The sequence below is a fragment of the Equus quagga genome, unplaced genomic scaffold (genome assembly GCF_021613505.1).
Source record: "Equus quagga isolate Etosha38 unplaced genomic scaffold, UCLA_HA_Equagga_1.0 204881_RagTag, whole genome shotgun sequence".
NCBI lineage: Eukaryota > Metazoa > Chordata > Mammalia > Perissodactyla > Equidae > Equus > Equus quagga.
The window spans coordinates 1-15,903 of record NW_025798757.1 but is presented as its reverse complement, the minus strand read 5'-3'; the positions used below and the strand labels follow the sequence as shown (position 1 = coordinate 15,903).

Here is a 15,903-nt window from a genome sequence, read left to right as displayed (position 1 = left end):
TCGACTGCAGGGTCTCGATCTGCCTCCGAAAACCTCCCACCTTGTAAGAGGAGTGCTACCGTCCGCACCTCCGGCCCTAACCTAACCCTCTCGGCGGGCGGGTGCGCGCGTGCAGGGGGCAGCGTGCCCTTGGCGGCGTCGTGACCCCAGCAGGGTCTTGCGGTTGAAGGCGCGGCCGGAGCCAGCCGGGCGGCGCCAGGTGAGGCCACCTTCCCGGGACGCACGTGCGTCCGCCCGCCAGGCGCTGTGGCCCGGGAGAGCCGAGCCCGGCCCGGCGGGCCGGAGCCCCCGGGTTCGCAACCGGGTCGCCGTGCGAGCGTCCCACCGAGTGCCTTTGTGTTCTTGCGAGACTGGGTCGGCTGCGACCTGTGTTCCCAGCTGCCCCTTACCTTGCCGGAGTTTGCGTGCGGCGAGGCAAGTAGCCAAAAAGGAGGCGCGCGGGTGCCGCGTCTACTGGGCCCGGCTACGCGGGATTCTGGCGGGGGTTGGGGTGGGGGTTGCAGGCCTCGGATGGGGAGGGAGGCGTAAGACGAGGGGGCTTTGCCGGATGGGAGAAGCCCCTCCCTGCGGGCCACCCGGGCGCACCCGGAGAGAAGTCGCTGTTCCGCTTAGGGTGGAGCCCTTTAAAAGGGCGGAGGAGAAAGACGCGGGACATCCTTGCATGGTTTCAGGGGGACCCGAACCTCAGAAAAAGAAGAGCGTGATCCCGAGACCAGAAAGAACCCCTGCTCTAGGACGAGTGGGGCAGAAAGACTGGGAAGCTGGATTCCCCCGGAAAGCCTGGTGAATTTGGAAGGGGTGCAAATGGCAAAGGGTAGGGAGGTCACTGCCTCCCTCGTGGTCAGGCTCTGGCCTGGGCATCTGTGGTCATCTGCGGGGCGCAGGTCTGCATCTGGTCACCCGCGCTGGAAGAAAGGGAACCAGCTGGGGCCACCTCCCTCCTTGCTGATGGCCAGCAGACCCTGGGTGGGCGGGGGGGCTGCAGAAAGTGAGCCGGCCCCCCAGCAGATTTACACCTGCACATGAGCAGCACGTGTGCCTTCAGTTCAGTTCCGCCTGGGCCGCTCGACCTTTTCACAGCAAAAGTGCCTCCGAAGTGTCCTGGGGAGCAGAGGAGGTACAAGGCTGGGGCTGGGGTCCCTCCTGCTTCCAGGGTCGGCATGGGCGCTGCCCTTGGAGAACACCCTGAGCCACCTCCCCCAGCAGGAGCTCCTCCAAGCTCACAGGGCTCTAGAGTCTTTATTTTTTTGTCTTTTAGAGAGTTTTTAGATTTACAGAAAAATTGAGAAGGTAGCACAGAGGATTCCCACATCCTTGCCCCTCACACTCAGTTGCCCCGAGTTTTAACGTCTTATATGAATGTGCCACCTCTACTACAATTACTGCTCGCTACTGTTAACTGAACTCCATCCTTGCTCAGATTTCCTCAGTTTCCTTTATCCTCTTTCCGCTCCAGGATTCCATCCAGGGGGCCTCATTACATTCGGTTGTCACGTCTCCTTCCCGAGTCTGAACTGGGGTGAATTGCAGTCCTCGGTCCGAGAGTGGTGGCTGCGTTTAGCGGTGGCCTGGCCTTCCTTCCAGGGTGGGGTCAGAGGAGGCAGCACAGGGTCTTTCCGAAGAGCGGCCGGTCCGCAGTGGCAGGGCTGCAGCCTCACCGTTGAGTATGGGCCCGCCTTTTCTTTCCTTGTTTTGATTTGTTTCCTGTCTCATCTATTTTAAGGTTCCACATGATTTTTAAAAATTGCGATAAAATAGGCGTAACGCACAATTTATCATGCTAACCATATGTAAGTAGGGTTAAGTACACTCACAGTGTGCAGCCATCAGCATTATCTGTAGCCAAAACTTTCTATCATCTCTAACAAAGACTGTACCCATTCGACAGTGACCCCCCACCCCAGCTGCTGGTGATCTCGATTCTACTTCCCATCTATGAATCCAGGACCTCATGTAGGTGGAATCATACAGTATGTGTCCTTCTGGGTCTGGCTTATTTCGCTAAGCAGAACGTTTTCGAGGCCCATGCATGTGGTAGCGTATATCAAAACTTCATTCCTTTTATTTTTTAAGGTGAAAATATATTTATTATTATCTCCATTTTCCTCTTATTATTTCTATCATATAAATAGTCTTTTTAAAACAAGTTTATTGAGATATCTTTGACATATAAAATGGTATGATTTAAGGTGTCCACCTTGGTTTTTGTATACATGGTGAGAAGATCACTACAATCAAGTCAGATAACATATCCATCTCCCCTGCGTAGTCATCTTTGTGTGTGTGTGTGTGTGTGTGTGCGCACAAACCTGTACACGCACATGCATATTAAGAAGATTTTCAACTTCATTGCTGTTTTATGGCTGAATAATGTTCCAGTGTGTGGATATACCACATTTTCTTCATCCATTCATCCCCGGATGGACACTTGGCTTGCTTCCACATTTTGGCTGTTGTGAATAATGCTGCTGTGAACATGGTGTGCAAACACCTGTTTCCATTTGTTTAGATATATGCCTGGGAGGGGAACTGTTGAGTCTTGTGGTAGTTCTGTGTTTAGCCTTTTGAGAAACCCCTGAACTCTTGTCCACCGCAGCTGGTGCCTTCGTTTTACGCCTGTTCTTGCTGAGCTCTTTGAATGAGTGGAGCCCCCGACTCAGAGGGGGTGGCTGAGCAGAATTCCCTGGATGCAACCACATCAGAGCAGGTTCCTCGGCACTGTTGGAGGTGAGCTAAACCAGCGTCTACTCCCCTCCCTTTGACAGATCCCAGCATGCCTTCCGAGACAACCCAAGCCGAAGGAGGGTGTGCAGAGTGTCCCCACCTCTCAAAGGCATGCCTGGAGGAGGAACCCACAGAGGACAAGGAAGCCAAGGCGTGCTCATGGATCCTCCCGAATACCCCCAGCAAGTGCTCCTGGCAGCTGGGCAGCCTGAGCGCCGACTCTCCACATCACCATGCTCCCTCGTAAGTCCCTGTTTATGATCCCGACACAGTCCATCCCTAACCTGGAGGGGAAGAGTTTGTTATATGGAGGCCACACGGCCGGGTGGACCTGGGGTGTGACCCCACTCCTTGTAATCACTCTGGATGGGTGGTGACCTGGCGCGAGGATCTTTACAGATGAGTTGACCAAGGCCCAGAGAGGCCAGGGCTTGTGTGCCTGTGGCCAGCACCTAGGTCAGCGCCTAAAAAGAGCAGATGCTGAATCAGTAGACGGATGTGCCCAGGTCACACACTTTGAGTGACGGATAGGAGTGAGGTTTCCAGTCCAGAGTGTCTGGCTGCACGCTCGCGTTTGAGGTGTGTGCTCGTGTTTTCAGTAATTAGCCTCATGCCTGCACTTCTCTACGTAACTCCAGGTCGTAACCATTCTCCTGGGCAGGAAATACTTTTCTATGGTGGGCTCTTTTCGTGGTTGCACAGAGACTGTTGGGTGAATAAACTAACTCTTAAGGCATCTGTTGGGCGTTTAGATGTTTGCAGTTCTCTCCTTGTGAACTGCAGTAGGAAACGCCACGTCCGTTTTGTCGGTGCATCAACGACTTGATTGATCACCTGCCATCGTTGGGCCATGTTCCAGGTGCAGGAGATCGATCGCGGGGAGGCAAAAAAGACACAAATGCCTGATCACCGTGAAACTCAAACCACGCTCGCCAAGTCTTAGGATGATCTTGATTTCCTTAGAATAATCTCCCAGAAGTAGGACGAAGGAGTCAAAGAACATGCCTTTTGGATGTCTGACTCTTACTCCGTATACACTGTTCTGCCCGTGTTTATGATCATTGATTTTAACATCCAATCTGGGAGTGGGTAGGGAGATGCGCTCCTCAGTGGGCCCGTAATAGGAATGAAGATCTGCAAATCCAGATGCTCCGAACATTAAATGCCTCCGGGTGCTGGCAGCTCAGGAGGCCGAGTTGGCTGCCAATGGGTGGGATTAGCCGTCACTCTGAAAGAAATGGGAGGAGTGGGCAGAAAGCCTGTGCGAGGCTGAGGTGTGGCTGCTGGGGACCGGGCGGGGGCGGGGTAAGAGCCGCGGATCCCCCAGGTTTCACGTGAGCTTCTAACCCTCGGGCCTGGGCTGGAAAGACACTATCCTATCCAGGTCATAAATCGTGTTGCATCTACCCTTCACAGAGTGGTGGAATTAGCCCTCTAGAAAGCTCTGCAGGGGTTGCTGTTCCATCTAGGAAGCGCGTGTCCCGGTTCAGGCAGACGGTTCTCAGGGAGCTGGGCTCAGGCTCATCTGTGAGGAGGACGCTAGAGCAAGGTCCCCTGCAGGAGCTGGTCGTAGGGAGCCTGATGGTGGGAGCAGTGACGGGCCTGGCAGCCTGGGGACGGCCTCAGAACTGCTACCTGGAGAGGCGGAAGGCTGCAGCTGTGTGGATATTGGGGGGAGGGAACTCCAGCGAGTTCCGAGGGAGGGTGGGTTTAGAAAGAGGACCAGAGTGGAAGCAGCAGAGAGGAGGGGCTGTGGAGGGGGAGGGCCAGGCAGGGCCCCGTCCCTGGTCAGGAGTTTGGGTTTGTTCTAAGATGCTGTGGGGTCGGCCTCCCGAGGCCTCCTGGGCTGTGAAAGTAATCGCAATGGAGGTAAGCTGACTCCAGACCCCTCCCTGGTAAGTTCCTTCCTGGGGCTGCTGCCCTGAGCACCTCGGGCCAGCTTCTCAGGTGGCCGCCCCCCAAGGCCCGGTGCTCAGTGAGGACCCCAGACTTCTCCATGCCCTGCTCTGCAGCCACCTGCCAGCCCTGGGTTACTGCCCCACAGGTGTCCTGCCGCGGCTGAATCTAGTTGATGAATCAACCCAGGTGTCACGCCGAGGGCCTGGCCTCCCTCCAGGGCTGGGGTCAGGAGCCCTTTGCCCCAGGCCCAGGCTCTCCGTTCCCCCTACCATCCCATCCTGCAGCTCTCTTTGCCAAGCCTGCCTCCAGCGTGCCTTGGGGTGTCCGTTCAGCTCCTCGCTACCTTGGAAGGATGCAGTGGATTCCAGCTCTGCGTGTAGCCACCTATGTGGGCCAAGGGGTGGAATGCAGTGTTCCCTAGCTGCCGCAGGGCCCAGGGGAGCTGGATCACCACCTTAGGGGTTGCGCAAGGAGGCTGCCGGGTTAAGGGGTTAATGGGTTCCTGTGCCGGAGACTGGGGTTCCCTCGAGTTTGAGAACCGCGGAAAGGTAACTGAGAAATCAGGGGGCTGAGAAGCTATGGCCTGTCCTGAAATGCAGGTCAGTTGTGCATCTTCCCAGATGAATGTTTGGTGAGCGCATCCTTGGCACAGACGGGGAGAGAGTGTGGAATTGACAGCGGTCCCTGAGGGTGATGACAGAGGAAACTTCATGGGGGCCATTCAGGAAATGCCCGTGTCACAGTCGCACACACATAAGATGCTGCCCAGCTGCAGCTGTCCCACCCTCACCTGTCACCTGCCCCCAGCTTGTCGGGTGGAGGAACCTGGGGGGAGGGGACTGGTCACTGGAATGTGAGGGAGACGGCCCGTGAGGAGGAAGCCCACTGTGACCCTGGAGCCCCCCCCCCTCGGCTTTGTCCTGACCCTGACCCCAAGGGCGACAGTGACCCCGGGCAGGGTCTTTGTTCACACCATCCGTGTCCCACCCTTTCCGAGTGAGGCCACGCATCTGGGTGGCTCTCTGCAGCCCCCGTCACTGCCTGGTGACCACACAGTCTGAAGGGTCTCTGCGCTGGGGTTGCCACCAGTTTTTCCATCAAAGAAGTGGGACATCCCAGGGCTTAGGTGCCGACAGCTGAGAGGAATTGGAGGTCCCAGATGGACGGACCGGGGCCTGTTGTCCTGAAGTCAGTGTTCATTTAGTTTACCTTTTTTTATTTGGAAATAATTTAACACTCACCAGAAGTTGCAGAAATAATAAGTCCTGTGCCCCGATCACCCAGCTGCCCCCGATACGATCCTAAGTGACCGCAATGCATTTTCAAACCTGGGGAACAGCGTCGGTGCGGCTGCGTCACCTGAGCTGCAGACGCTGCTCGTTTCCGTAGGTTTCCAGGCGAGCTCCCATGCTCATGCGCACGTGTGTGTGCGAATGTGACTGTGACCTTCCATCCATGTGTAGGTGTGTGTCCTTACCACTCAGCTCCCACATCAAAGCCAGTTCTTTGATTTATTTCTTGATTCATTTGAAACAATGCGCTGGACAGCCAAGGCTGGTCCTGTTTTCATTTGTTATCTGAATAATCATAGATTCCTCTGTTTTAGGACAAAAGCCCCTAAAATCTTGCCAGATATCCTGCAGAACATTGGGGATACCCCCATGGTGAAAATCAATAAGATCGGGAAGAAGTTTGGCCTGAAGTGCGAGCTCCGTGAGTACTGGGATCCTCTGTCCTACCCTTGGCCCAGCAGCGACTCAATGGGCCTGGGTGGCAGGGGCCCCTCAGACCCTCCTGGGGGCAGAGAGGCCAGGAAACAAGCTGGTTAATGAAGGACTGAGACACATCAGGTACGATCCGAAAATGATCCGACAGGGTGACTGAGCTGGCCGCTCTGGCACCAGGTTTCCCGTGAACCGTGCCCAGGATGAAGGAGAGAGCGTTCCAGACCCGGGAGGTGGAGGAGACTGGCCCTACTCAGCTGTGGCAGGAAGGGGACCCCAGACCCGAGGAGCGGCTGTTCCACCTTAGACTTCTCTGGGGAGGATAGACCAGCTCCTGCCGGGCTTTGGGACCACGGGATGGTCTCAGGCATCCGCTGGGCAGAAGTGGTTATCTCTGTTCCGCTCATTTTGTGGGCACAGAGAGGTCATCTGTCACTTATGAGACAAAGAATGGGAATTTGGGGGCGTGTCTGGCCTTGTCCTAGGTGAACAAGGGGGTCACCTGGGAATCTTACCTCAGTCATATGGGGAAGGGGCTTCTTTGCAGGAAGCTGTTTCCGGGAACACAGAGGGTAGGGGGTTTCTTCACCGACACGGAGCCCCAGTAGACTTCAACTTTGTCACAGAGGAAGTGGCAGGTGAAGAGGCCACAGAGGAGGAGCAGGAGTAGTGGGCTGGGCAAAGTGAGCTGGAGGGGACAGACCAGAAGAGTGTGGGGTGGGCATGAGCAGGCCCTCAGGGTCCGCTTGTTGGGAGTGGCACCACCGGGGGGGAGGGCTACGGCCATGATGGCTGGTTCCCCTGGGGCATCATCCTCAGATGATCCCCCCAACCCTCTGGAGAGAGACTCTTCTGAGAAGCAATGGGCAGTCCACACCCCCCGGCACGGCTGGACATGCGGACTGCGTGAACGGCCCCTGGAGACCTCCCAGCCCAGGGGCGCCTGCTCTGTGCTATTTATCAGATAGTAGAGACCATTAACTAGTGCCCAGTGCAGTCGGCCTGCTGCATCAGCTTGGCAGTAGCCCCTGAAGTAGGTGTCAGTGTTTCCACTTTACAGATGGACAAACCAAGGCTCAGACAGGTCAGCGCAGATCCTGGCTGCATGCTGGCCTTCCCAGGGGAGAGCCAGAATTGTCTGACTAAGTCTTTCCAGTGTGGGAGCTGGAAAGGTCCTGGGCGTGGGTCCTGCTGAGCGGTCAGGCATTGGGGAGCCCACACACATGTGCACACATGCACACTGTCCCCGCCGGGCCCTCTCCTGCTTCTGGGAGAGAAAGTCTGTCCAGTGGTGGGATTTCAAAACCGGGACGAACCAGGAGGAGGGTGGTTTTGTGGTTGCTGTTGGCCGGCCCTGGGTCCTCCCAGTCTCGTGGGATGCAGTGTCTCCCCCTTTACAAACACGGCATCTTTCTAAGGGATGGGAGGGTGTCCTCCCACAAGGAAAGACAGAAGCAAAGGCCTTGGCCCAGGAGAGGATGTCTCGTCGGCCAGGTTGGGGAGAGCAGAGAGCCCTGTGTCACTGTGCCTTTGTCCCAGGGGAGGAGGATGATGGGAGGAGGCCTGCAGGGTGTGCAGGTCAGGAGCTGTGATCCAGGGGCCGTGGCTGCAGGATGTCAAGTCTTTGGCAGGGCCGTTGGGTACGGCTGGGCCATCTGCCCCGCATTCAGGGGCTCAACTCAGCGGCCCTTTCACGCCAACAAGTCACTGTTGGGACTGGGCTGCCCCTCGGGAGGGGGGTTCTGATCCATCCACCCAGCGGGGGCTGCTTGGGATGCTTCTGTCTCATTCGCTCGGAGTTGCCACGTGGTCCAAGGCAGGTGGGATGGGCGGGTGGGAGAGGCTCCGAGGGGCCAGCACCCTCATGCAGGTGCAGGTGGGAGGTGGCAATGGAGAGGGGACAATTTACAGAACCAGAAAGACCCGGCCTGTCTCTGCCTCCCGGGGGGCGTCAGGTCCTGGGGAGGGAGAGCAGGACCAGTCTGGGCTCACGGCCTCTTCCTCCTCGTGATTCCTCTCTGGCTCCCAGTGGCCAAGTGTGAGTTCTTCAATGCGAGCGGGAGTGTGAAGGACCGCATCGCTGTGAGGATGATTGAGGATGCCGAGCGGGCTGGGATTCTAAAGCCTGGGGACACGATCATCGAGCCGACATCCGGGAACACAGGTGGGTGCTGAACAAGCCAGGAGGGTCCCCTGGCCTGGGGTGACCTGCTGCCACGTGCGCTGGCTTCCTTCCTGGCAGCTTCCTCAGCCCCTGGTGTGCAGGAGCCCGCCTCCCTGACATCTTGCCACCCAGGCCTGCGTCGATGATGTTGGGGTCTTCACGAGCAGCTACGCTGGGACTGAAAGTGTGTCTTCATGTCCCAGAGCGGAGGTGTCAACTGCCACAGCCTGGGGGCTCAGCCAACCAGAGAGACTGGTTCTCTCACAGTTCTGGGGCCTGGAGTCCGCCATCCAGGTGTCTCCTGAGGCCTCTCCTTGTAGACGCCGTCTTCTCCCTGCGTCCTCACCTCGTCGTCCCTCTGTGTGTGTGTCTCCTGGTCTCTTATGAGGACACCAGACATATGAGATTAGGGCCCCCCGTATGATCTCATGTAACCTTGATCGCCTCTTCAAAGACTGTCTCCAGATGCAGTGACACTGGGGTGCTGGGGTTAGGACTCCAGCGTATGAATTTTGGGGACACAGTTCTGTCCATAACACTCTGCCGTCTAGCCCCCTGAGTTCCTGTCCTTCTCTCATGCGAAATACACTCACTCCCATCTCAACAGCCCCGAAAGGTCCTAACCCATTCCGGCATCTACTCTAAGTCCACAATCTCATCTAAATCTCATCTCCATCAGAGGGCTGAGACTGGAGGCGCCATTCATCCTGGGCGGAATTCCCCTCCAGCTGGAAACCCGGGAGACAGGACAAGTTATGTGCTTCCAACATACGGTGGGGGGCCGGCATGATGGACGTTCCCATTTCAGAAGTGAAGGAGCGACAGGTCCCAAGCGAGTGTGGAACCCAGCGGGCGGACTCCATTAGGTCTCCAGGCTTGACAGCCATGCTCTTGGGCCCGACGCTCTGTCTCTGGATGGTGGCCCTGTGACCTGTCTGGAACCAGGGAGGAGGCACCTCAGGCCTGTGCCCTCTGGGCCAGGGTGGGAGTGGAAGGCTTGCTGACCTTTAATCCCCTCAGGGTCATTCAGTTTCTCGAAGGATCCGGGGTTTTCACAGTGAGCTCCACCGTGTTGGCTCCTATTGCTCTCGTTGTGTGGGTTTCATCATCTCCTGCAGTGCTCAGGACCTGGCCTGGACCCAGCCACAGCTGGAGGAATTGGAGTCCACCTGCGTTCTCCCCTCTGCTCCTCCTCTCTGAGCTCACTCGCCTCTTTGTTTCTACCTCCAGCATTCTCTCTCCTCCCCTCACTGGGGGGCAGAAGTGGATGACGTGGGCATTTCTGGGATCCTGCAGGGCTGTTTCCCAGGCCTTAGGGGCTGGGGGTGGGGCTGCAGGTGCACGGGGCAGGATCCAGGGGTTCCGTGGTCCCTCTCACCCCGTGTGTTGTCCCCAGGGATCGGGCTGGCCCTGGCTGCCGCCGTGAAGGGTTACCGCTGCATCATCGTGATGCCGGAGAAGATGAGCATGGAGAAGGTAGGCGGGCCGGGTGGGGCTGTCTCCCAGGGACCCCTGCCCCTGAGCAGCAGCCTGGCAGGCGGATGAAGGCAGCGGCTTCCTCTGCAGGTGGACGTCCTGCGGGCCCTGGGGGCCAAGATTGTGCGGACGCCCACCAACGCCAGATTCGACTCCCCTGAGTCGCACGTGGGTGTCGCGTGGAGGCTGAAGAACGAGATCCCCAATTCTCACATCCTGGACCAGGTGAGGCTCGGGGCCTGGGGGACAATGTGGGCATTACCAGCGGGATCTCTGTCGGCGTTTGGGGGTGGGGCCGCCTCTCCAGGATTGGGGCTGCAGAAGTGACTGGTGCTCAGGCATGTGGGCGCTGGCTTCTCCTGTCCGGGTCAGGTCCTCTGGCATGCAGCTGGCGGGATGAGCCGAGCCCGTGGCTCTCTCTGTCCGTGCCAGCCTCCGCGGGCTCAGTTCAGCATGCTGGCTGGGCCTGCCCTTTGCAGAGGCCCTAAAGCTCTCTACAGGCATAAGATGCATAGAAACCTTTCTACCGGAAGCTCTTCTGTCTCACCCATTTCACTTCTGGGCTAATTCTGGAATCGCATCTTCTGGAGAGCTGGGTTTAATGCTCTGCACCTGCTGAGGGTCCTGAAACTGCCTGTGCCGTTGGCCCCTCTCCCTGAGCTGCTGGGCCCCCTGTGGCCTGCACTGAGCTGTTTGCCTGCTGTCCTGGGGCTGCTGCCGGGTCAGTGTATTTCACCTCCCTCATGCCCTCTTTGCTCTCTTTCTGCACAGTACCGCAACGCCAGCAACCCCCTTGCTCACTACGACACCACTGCTGAGGAGATCCTGCAGCAGTGTGACGGTGTGTATTTCTGTCTTAACCCCTCTGTCCATCTTGACTGCATCAATCCCTGATTGCCTGGGAGAGCACAAGTCACTTACCCTCTCCTTGGTAAACTCCTATTCATCCTTCCAAACCCAGCTCCGATGTCCGCTCTCTGGGAAATGCTCTGTAGAACGTTTCCCTAGAGCAGTTTCCTCCCTCTGTTGTGCTCTCTTGGACTTTGCCTGGCCTCTCCTGTAACACCAAACATACCATTCGGTCGTATTGATTTACCCAGCAGACTGTCCTGCAGACCCGTGGGACCTCCGAGTGCAGGGTGGGAGGTGGTCCAGGCTGGTGCTGGGCTCGCAGCCAGGGCTTCAGTTACTGAATGGCCCTCGGCGTCAAGCCCCAACCTGGGCGCTGAATTCAGCCTTCGGGTTTACTGGTCTCTGGAACCGGGGTGGTGACGTCAGCGACTGGCTGACTCTCTGTGTGGACATGCGTCTCTTGGGAGCCTTTCCTCACCTCCGGTGCCCCGGCCCTCGGGGTTGTGATGTTCTTGGACAGGCTGTTTCCCTGGGAGATTTTAGGCAGAAGTTGCCGGGGTTGGCAACTGTTTGGAGCCTGGTGCTGGCGTTGGCCCTGAAGTGCAGGCTCGTTCCTCGCCCAGGAGCCAGGCAGCAAAGTCGAGGCATCCGCTGCCCCAGTCTTCATGTGTGAGAATTCCTCCCTTTGGCACGAACAACCTCTGCCCGGCACAGGCGCCGGGCCGACTTGTCTGCAGGAGGCCAAGCCGGCGCCCTGCAATCGGAGAGCAGGATGGTTTCCGAGCCGAGCCTGAGTGCCTGAGTCTGTTTACCTTGATAATTCAGTGCACTTAATCCCATCATCCAAAACCGAACAGCCTAAGACGGTGCACAGGGAAGAGCCTGGCTCGTCCCTCAGCCGCCTGTGCCCTGTCCCCGGTGCCACCACGCCTCTGGACAGGCTTTGTGGATCCACAGCAAACCGCGATTTCAGCAGCTGCGTGTCGTTGAGCAGACTCAGTGCAAGTCACTGGGTCCCTGTTACTGTGAACGCTTTTTAAAGATAAAGGACTGTGATGAGAGGCTGTTGACCTCTGAGAATAGTTTTTATTTTGAACTTTTTGGTAACTGCCTTCACTTTGATCAAGTATGTTTTCAGTTATTATTAAGAGCGGTGGACCAGCCCGAGAATGTTCTCCCTGATGGGCTCTCCTCCCAACAGGGAAGGTGGACATGCTGGTGGCCTCAGCGGGCACGGGCGGCACCATTACGGGCATTGGCAGGAAGCTAAAGGAGAAGTGCCCTGGATGCAGAGTGAGTGAGCGGGGTGGTGGGGCCTGGGGGAGGCACGCAGCCCTGCCCAGGAGAGGCAGGCTGGACGGCTTGAGGCTTGAACTGTGGCTGGGGCTCAGTCATCGAGTCCTTGGCATTGGCCCCCGCAAGAGGCCTCTGCGTTAGAGCTGAAAGTGCTCGTTCCTGACGTTTCTGCCTAGGCAGCCTCGAGTCCTGTACGGGGTGTGTATCTGCACCTGCCTGGGAGATAAAGGGCCCAGTGAACCCCCGACCCTGATTGGGAGAGTGGATTTGAGTGGCCTCCAAGGATCATTCCAGAAGCTCTAAGCTCTTAGGCTCAGGTCCTGCGGCTGCCCACCTGGGGCTTTGAGAGTCGGGGAAGGGCCTGGATTTGAGGCTGAGTGTGGACCTGGGAGGGCTTGTGTCATACCCAGCTCATGTGCTGGGCCCATCTTCTCCCTCTGACGGTTCCTGTGCCATCCAGGAAGAGCTCAGTGCCAGCACCGCCTCTCGTCCCCACGACTCCAGCTGTCCCCCAGGGTGGTCTCTCGGGGCTGTCCTGGGGTGCCCTGCACAGGAGGAGCTCCCCTGGGGAGCCGCTTCCCCCCCGGCGTCCCCTGAGTGCCCCGAGCTGGACATTTACCTTGTGATCTCCCAGGGCCTGGGCCTGGGTTTCTGGGTTTCAAGTCTTGCCCCCGAAGCCCGGGAATGAAGCCCGCATCCCTCGGGCAGATCATTAACTGGCACCTGTTAGCGGCGGGCTTGGCCGCCCTGATGGTCACCAGGCGCATCCAGGTGCGACTTTTGCCAGACTTGATCCCTCCTACCACCCACCCTGCAGATCATCGGGGTGGATCCTGTAGGCTCCATCCTGGCAGAGCCTGAGGAGCTGAACCAGACGGAGCAGACGGCCTACGAGGTGGAGGGCATCGGCTATGACTTCGTCCCCACGGTGCTGGACCGGAAGGTGGGTGGCCGGAGCGCTCCCTCTGCAGGGCGGGTGAGGTGACCAGCCGGCCCTCAGGGCACGCCTGACCACAGGCAGCCGGCCCAGCTTTCCTCCCAAGTGGGAACAGAGAAGTGAGCGCTGTGGCAGCAGGGAGAGGAAGCGTAGTCTGCAAGGTCCAGACTAGGCAGCAGGCAGTGCTGTACTGAGTAGGTGCCATGACGCCGCTCAGCAAAGATGCCAAGACAGCTGGCGACCAGTGTGCAGCCCTGTACACAAGGCAGGCGCTTGCAGAGGGAGGGAGCGCCGGGCAGTGGGGCAGGTGAGCAGGAGGGTGGGGGAAGTAACGACCCAGGACAGGCTCTTTTTAAGGACCCTAAATGGTGCTTCGGTCTGAGGGACCTACAGTGGACCCTGCAGGGACACCAGGCCGTGCAGTGCAGAGGGGCGGGCGCGGTGGTTTTAGTTGCTGTGTTGCAACAGAGAGAGGTAGAGTTCTGGGTTTGTGTACATGAGTCCCGGATTCCAGAAGAGGGGCTGCGTCCACTGAAGGTCGCAGCCGCCTGGACCAAGGTCGTCTGTGAGGTTGCAAACGTGGGCTGTGGGGCCCCCACCCCAACCGCACAGCTGCCCGAGCCACTCCTGAGCCCGTCCCCTGGGTCCTGCCTGCAGGTGGTGGACAAATGGTTCAAGAGCAATGATGAGGAGTCCTTCACCTTCGCCCGAATGCTGATCTCGCAGGAGGGACTGCTGTGTGGTGAGTGGCAGGCGGGCCCGCTGTGGGGTGGCAACAGGGTGCAGAGAACAGACAGGGTGCTGTCCATCTGCCCTGGCCCTTCATAAGGTTGGCCTGCCTTTCCTCTAGCTCGAGGCTGGGTCACCTGCACTGGCGTGGGCAGGAGGCCATGGGGCAGGGGCATCGATTGCCCCTCCAGTGTGTGGAGGAGAAGGGTCCATATTCCTGGGGTCCCTGGGGTGCACATGCTCTGTTTTTGATGTGTAACACCTTTTCTGGGGAGGGGGGCATGGCACCCAGACCTGAGAGGGTAGGAGCAGGAGATGTGAGGGGGCTGGGGTCTGTGACATGCTAGCCTGACAGAGGAAGTCAGCTGCTGGGGCCTTGGCTCCCCTGCAGACCGGGCCCTGGAGCTGGGGGTGAGTGGCATTGGCCCCGCCCCCCCCCCCCAGGACTGTCCTGGCAACATGGGCCTCTGTGCGGTGGGTTTTGGGGTGAGGCCAATGCTCTCGGGACACGTTGTTTTCAGTCAAGACCAGCACTGACCTTGGGGTGGGGTCTCCCCATCCACGGGGGTCCGGGGCTGGACTGGGGTGGGAGAGGCTGGAGGGTGTGGTCACTCGGGCGTCTGAGCCGGAAGGAGACGGGCAATGTGCCCATGCACTCTCCCTCCTCTGGGAGCCCCGAGGCCCGTCTGGGCCCCACAGGGAAGAGGCTCGACCTCTATCCAGGGGACTTGCGTGCGAGAGGATGCACAGCGAATCCGCTTTAAATCTCCGCGGGGAATATAGCAGGAGGTCATTTGAGATGTGCCTTCGCTCCGTGTCGTGTCACCTCGGGGGTGGGGACAGAGGAGATGGAAGGAAATCGGCCCTCAGTGTGGCCGGGTCCCTGGACAGCCGAGCCCCAGTTTAGAGATCGGAAACCAGCCCCTGTGATTGGAAAAACCTTTCCAAAAGGATGTTGTTGTGAAAAGGCAACTTTGTTCTTCGTAGTCGTTGCCCGTGTGGTGCTCCTGGTGTGTCCCCGCTTCCCGTCGTCAGTGCACATGGAGCCTGAGCGTGGATGCTGGCAGCAGGCCCGCCTCCACCATTTAGGAGGAAGGGCCCCTTTTCCTGCGGGGTGCACTCTTGGCAGCTCCATCGCGCCTCCTTAGCGCGGCCCAGAGGGGCTGCAGGCGCGCAGCAGAGCACAGTCACCTCTCGGGATCCGTCCCTCTGCCTCTGACCCAGGCTCCTGGGCCGGGGACGGCTGGTCTGCAAAGTGGGGAAGGGCGTCGTCTGCCTGGTGGGTGGCTGTGGGTGGTCAGTGACATGAGGCCGTGCTGGGCTCCTCAGCGCGACCCTCCCTGGTGCTTGGGTGGGTCTCGTGGAGTTTTCCTGGGGGCACCAGCCCCACCCTACTGAGCGGCGTCCCTTGGCTCCAGGGGCTCTGTTTCCTTGGGGAGGGTTTAGTCATGAAATCCTGAGCAGACATGAAACTCAGGGGGATGAGAGGCCCATAGCTGGATGGGGAGGAGCTGGGTCCTCCCAGCACGGAGCCCGGCGCCTCCTCCAGAGGCAGCCACGGCGGCTGGTTCCCCGCGGATCCCTCCAGCACGTGTCCGGGTGTGCAGGCGTGCGTGCAGATGCGTGTGCACACATGCACACTGCAGTCTGACTCACAACCCCCTCGGCAGGTGGCAGTTCGGGCAGTGCCATGGCCGGGGCCGTGAAGGCCGCCCAGGAGCTGCAGGAGGGCCAGCGCTGCGTGGTGATCCTGCCCGACTCGGTTCGCAACTACATGTGAGCCTCCCTCCTGCGCCGTCCTTGGAGCTGTCTCCGCTCCCTCTGTGCTCCCTGAGATCCGACAGCAAGAAGGAGGGCGGGGTGGGGGTCCGCGGGTCTGGGAGCTCTGCTTTTCCCTCCGGGCCCCTCCAGGCTGTGGGGCTCATTTCTTCATCCAACCTTGTCCCCTTGGGTCTAAGAGCCGCGTTTCAAAGGCAGCTCACGTTCGCGGTGGCAGCGGGCACGTGCCTGGCGGAGCCCCATGTGCAGGCGGCTCTGCTTCCATCGCAGCCCCGAGCCCCCCTGCTCTGAGAGCCGCAGCCGAGGGAGGGGGAGGGGGCGCC

The 15,903-nt window shown here is 58.9% G+C and overlaps 1 protein-coding gene across 1 annotated transcript; it reads left to right on the top strand.

Moving 5' to 3' along the window:
* The first annotated feature begins 2,758 nt into the window (after nucleotides 1–2,758).
* LOC124233554 (cystathionine beta-synthase-like protein) lies at nucleotides 2,759–15,885 on the top strand. The gene is made up of 10 exons (XM_046650698.1): nucleotides 2,759–2,967; nucleotides 6,230–6,336; nucleotides 8,377–8,511; nucleotides 9,908–9,987; nucleotides 10,078–10,212; nucleotides 10,759–10,828; nucleotides 12,041–12,132; nucleotides 12,953–13,078; nucleotides 13,730–13,814; nucleotides 15,472–15,885. The coding sequence occupies exons 1-10, from the start codon at nucleotides 2,774–2,776 to the stop codon at nucleotides 15,579–15,581; spliced, it is 1,134 nt and encodes a 377-aa protein (XP_046506654.1). The 5' UTR covers nucleotides 2,759–2,773; the 3' UTR covers nucleotides 15,582–15,885.
* The last annotated feature ends 18 nt before the right edge of the window (nucleotides 15,886–15,903 follow it).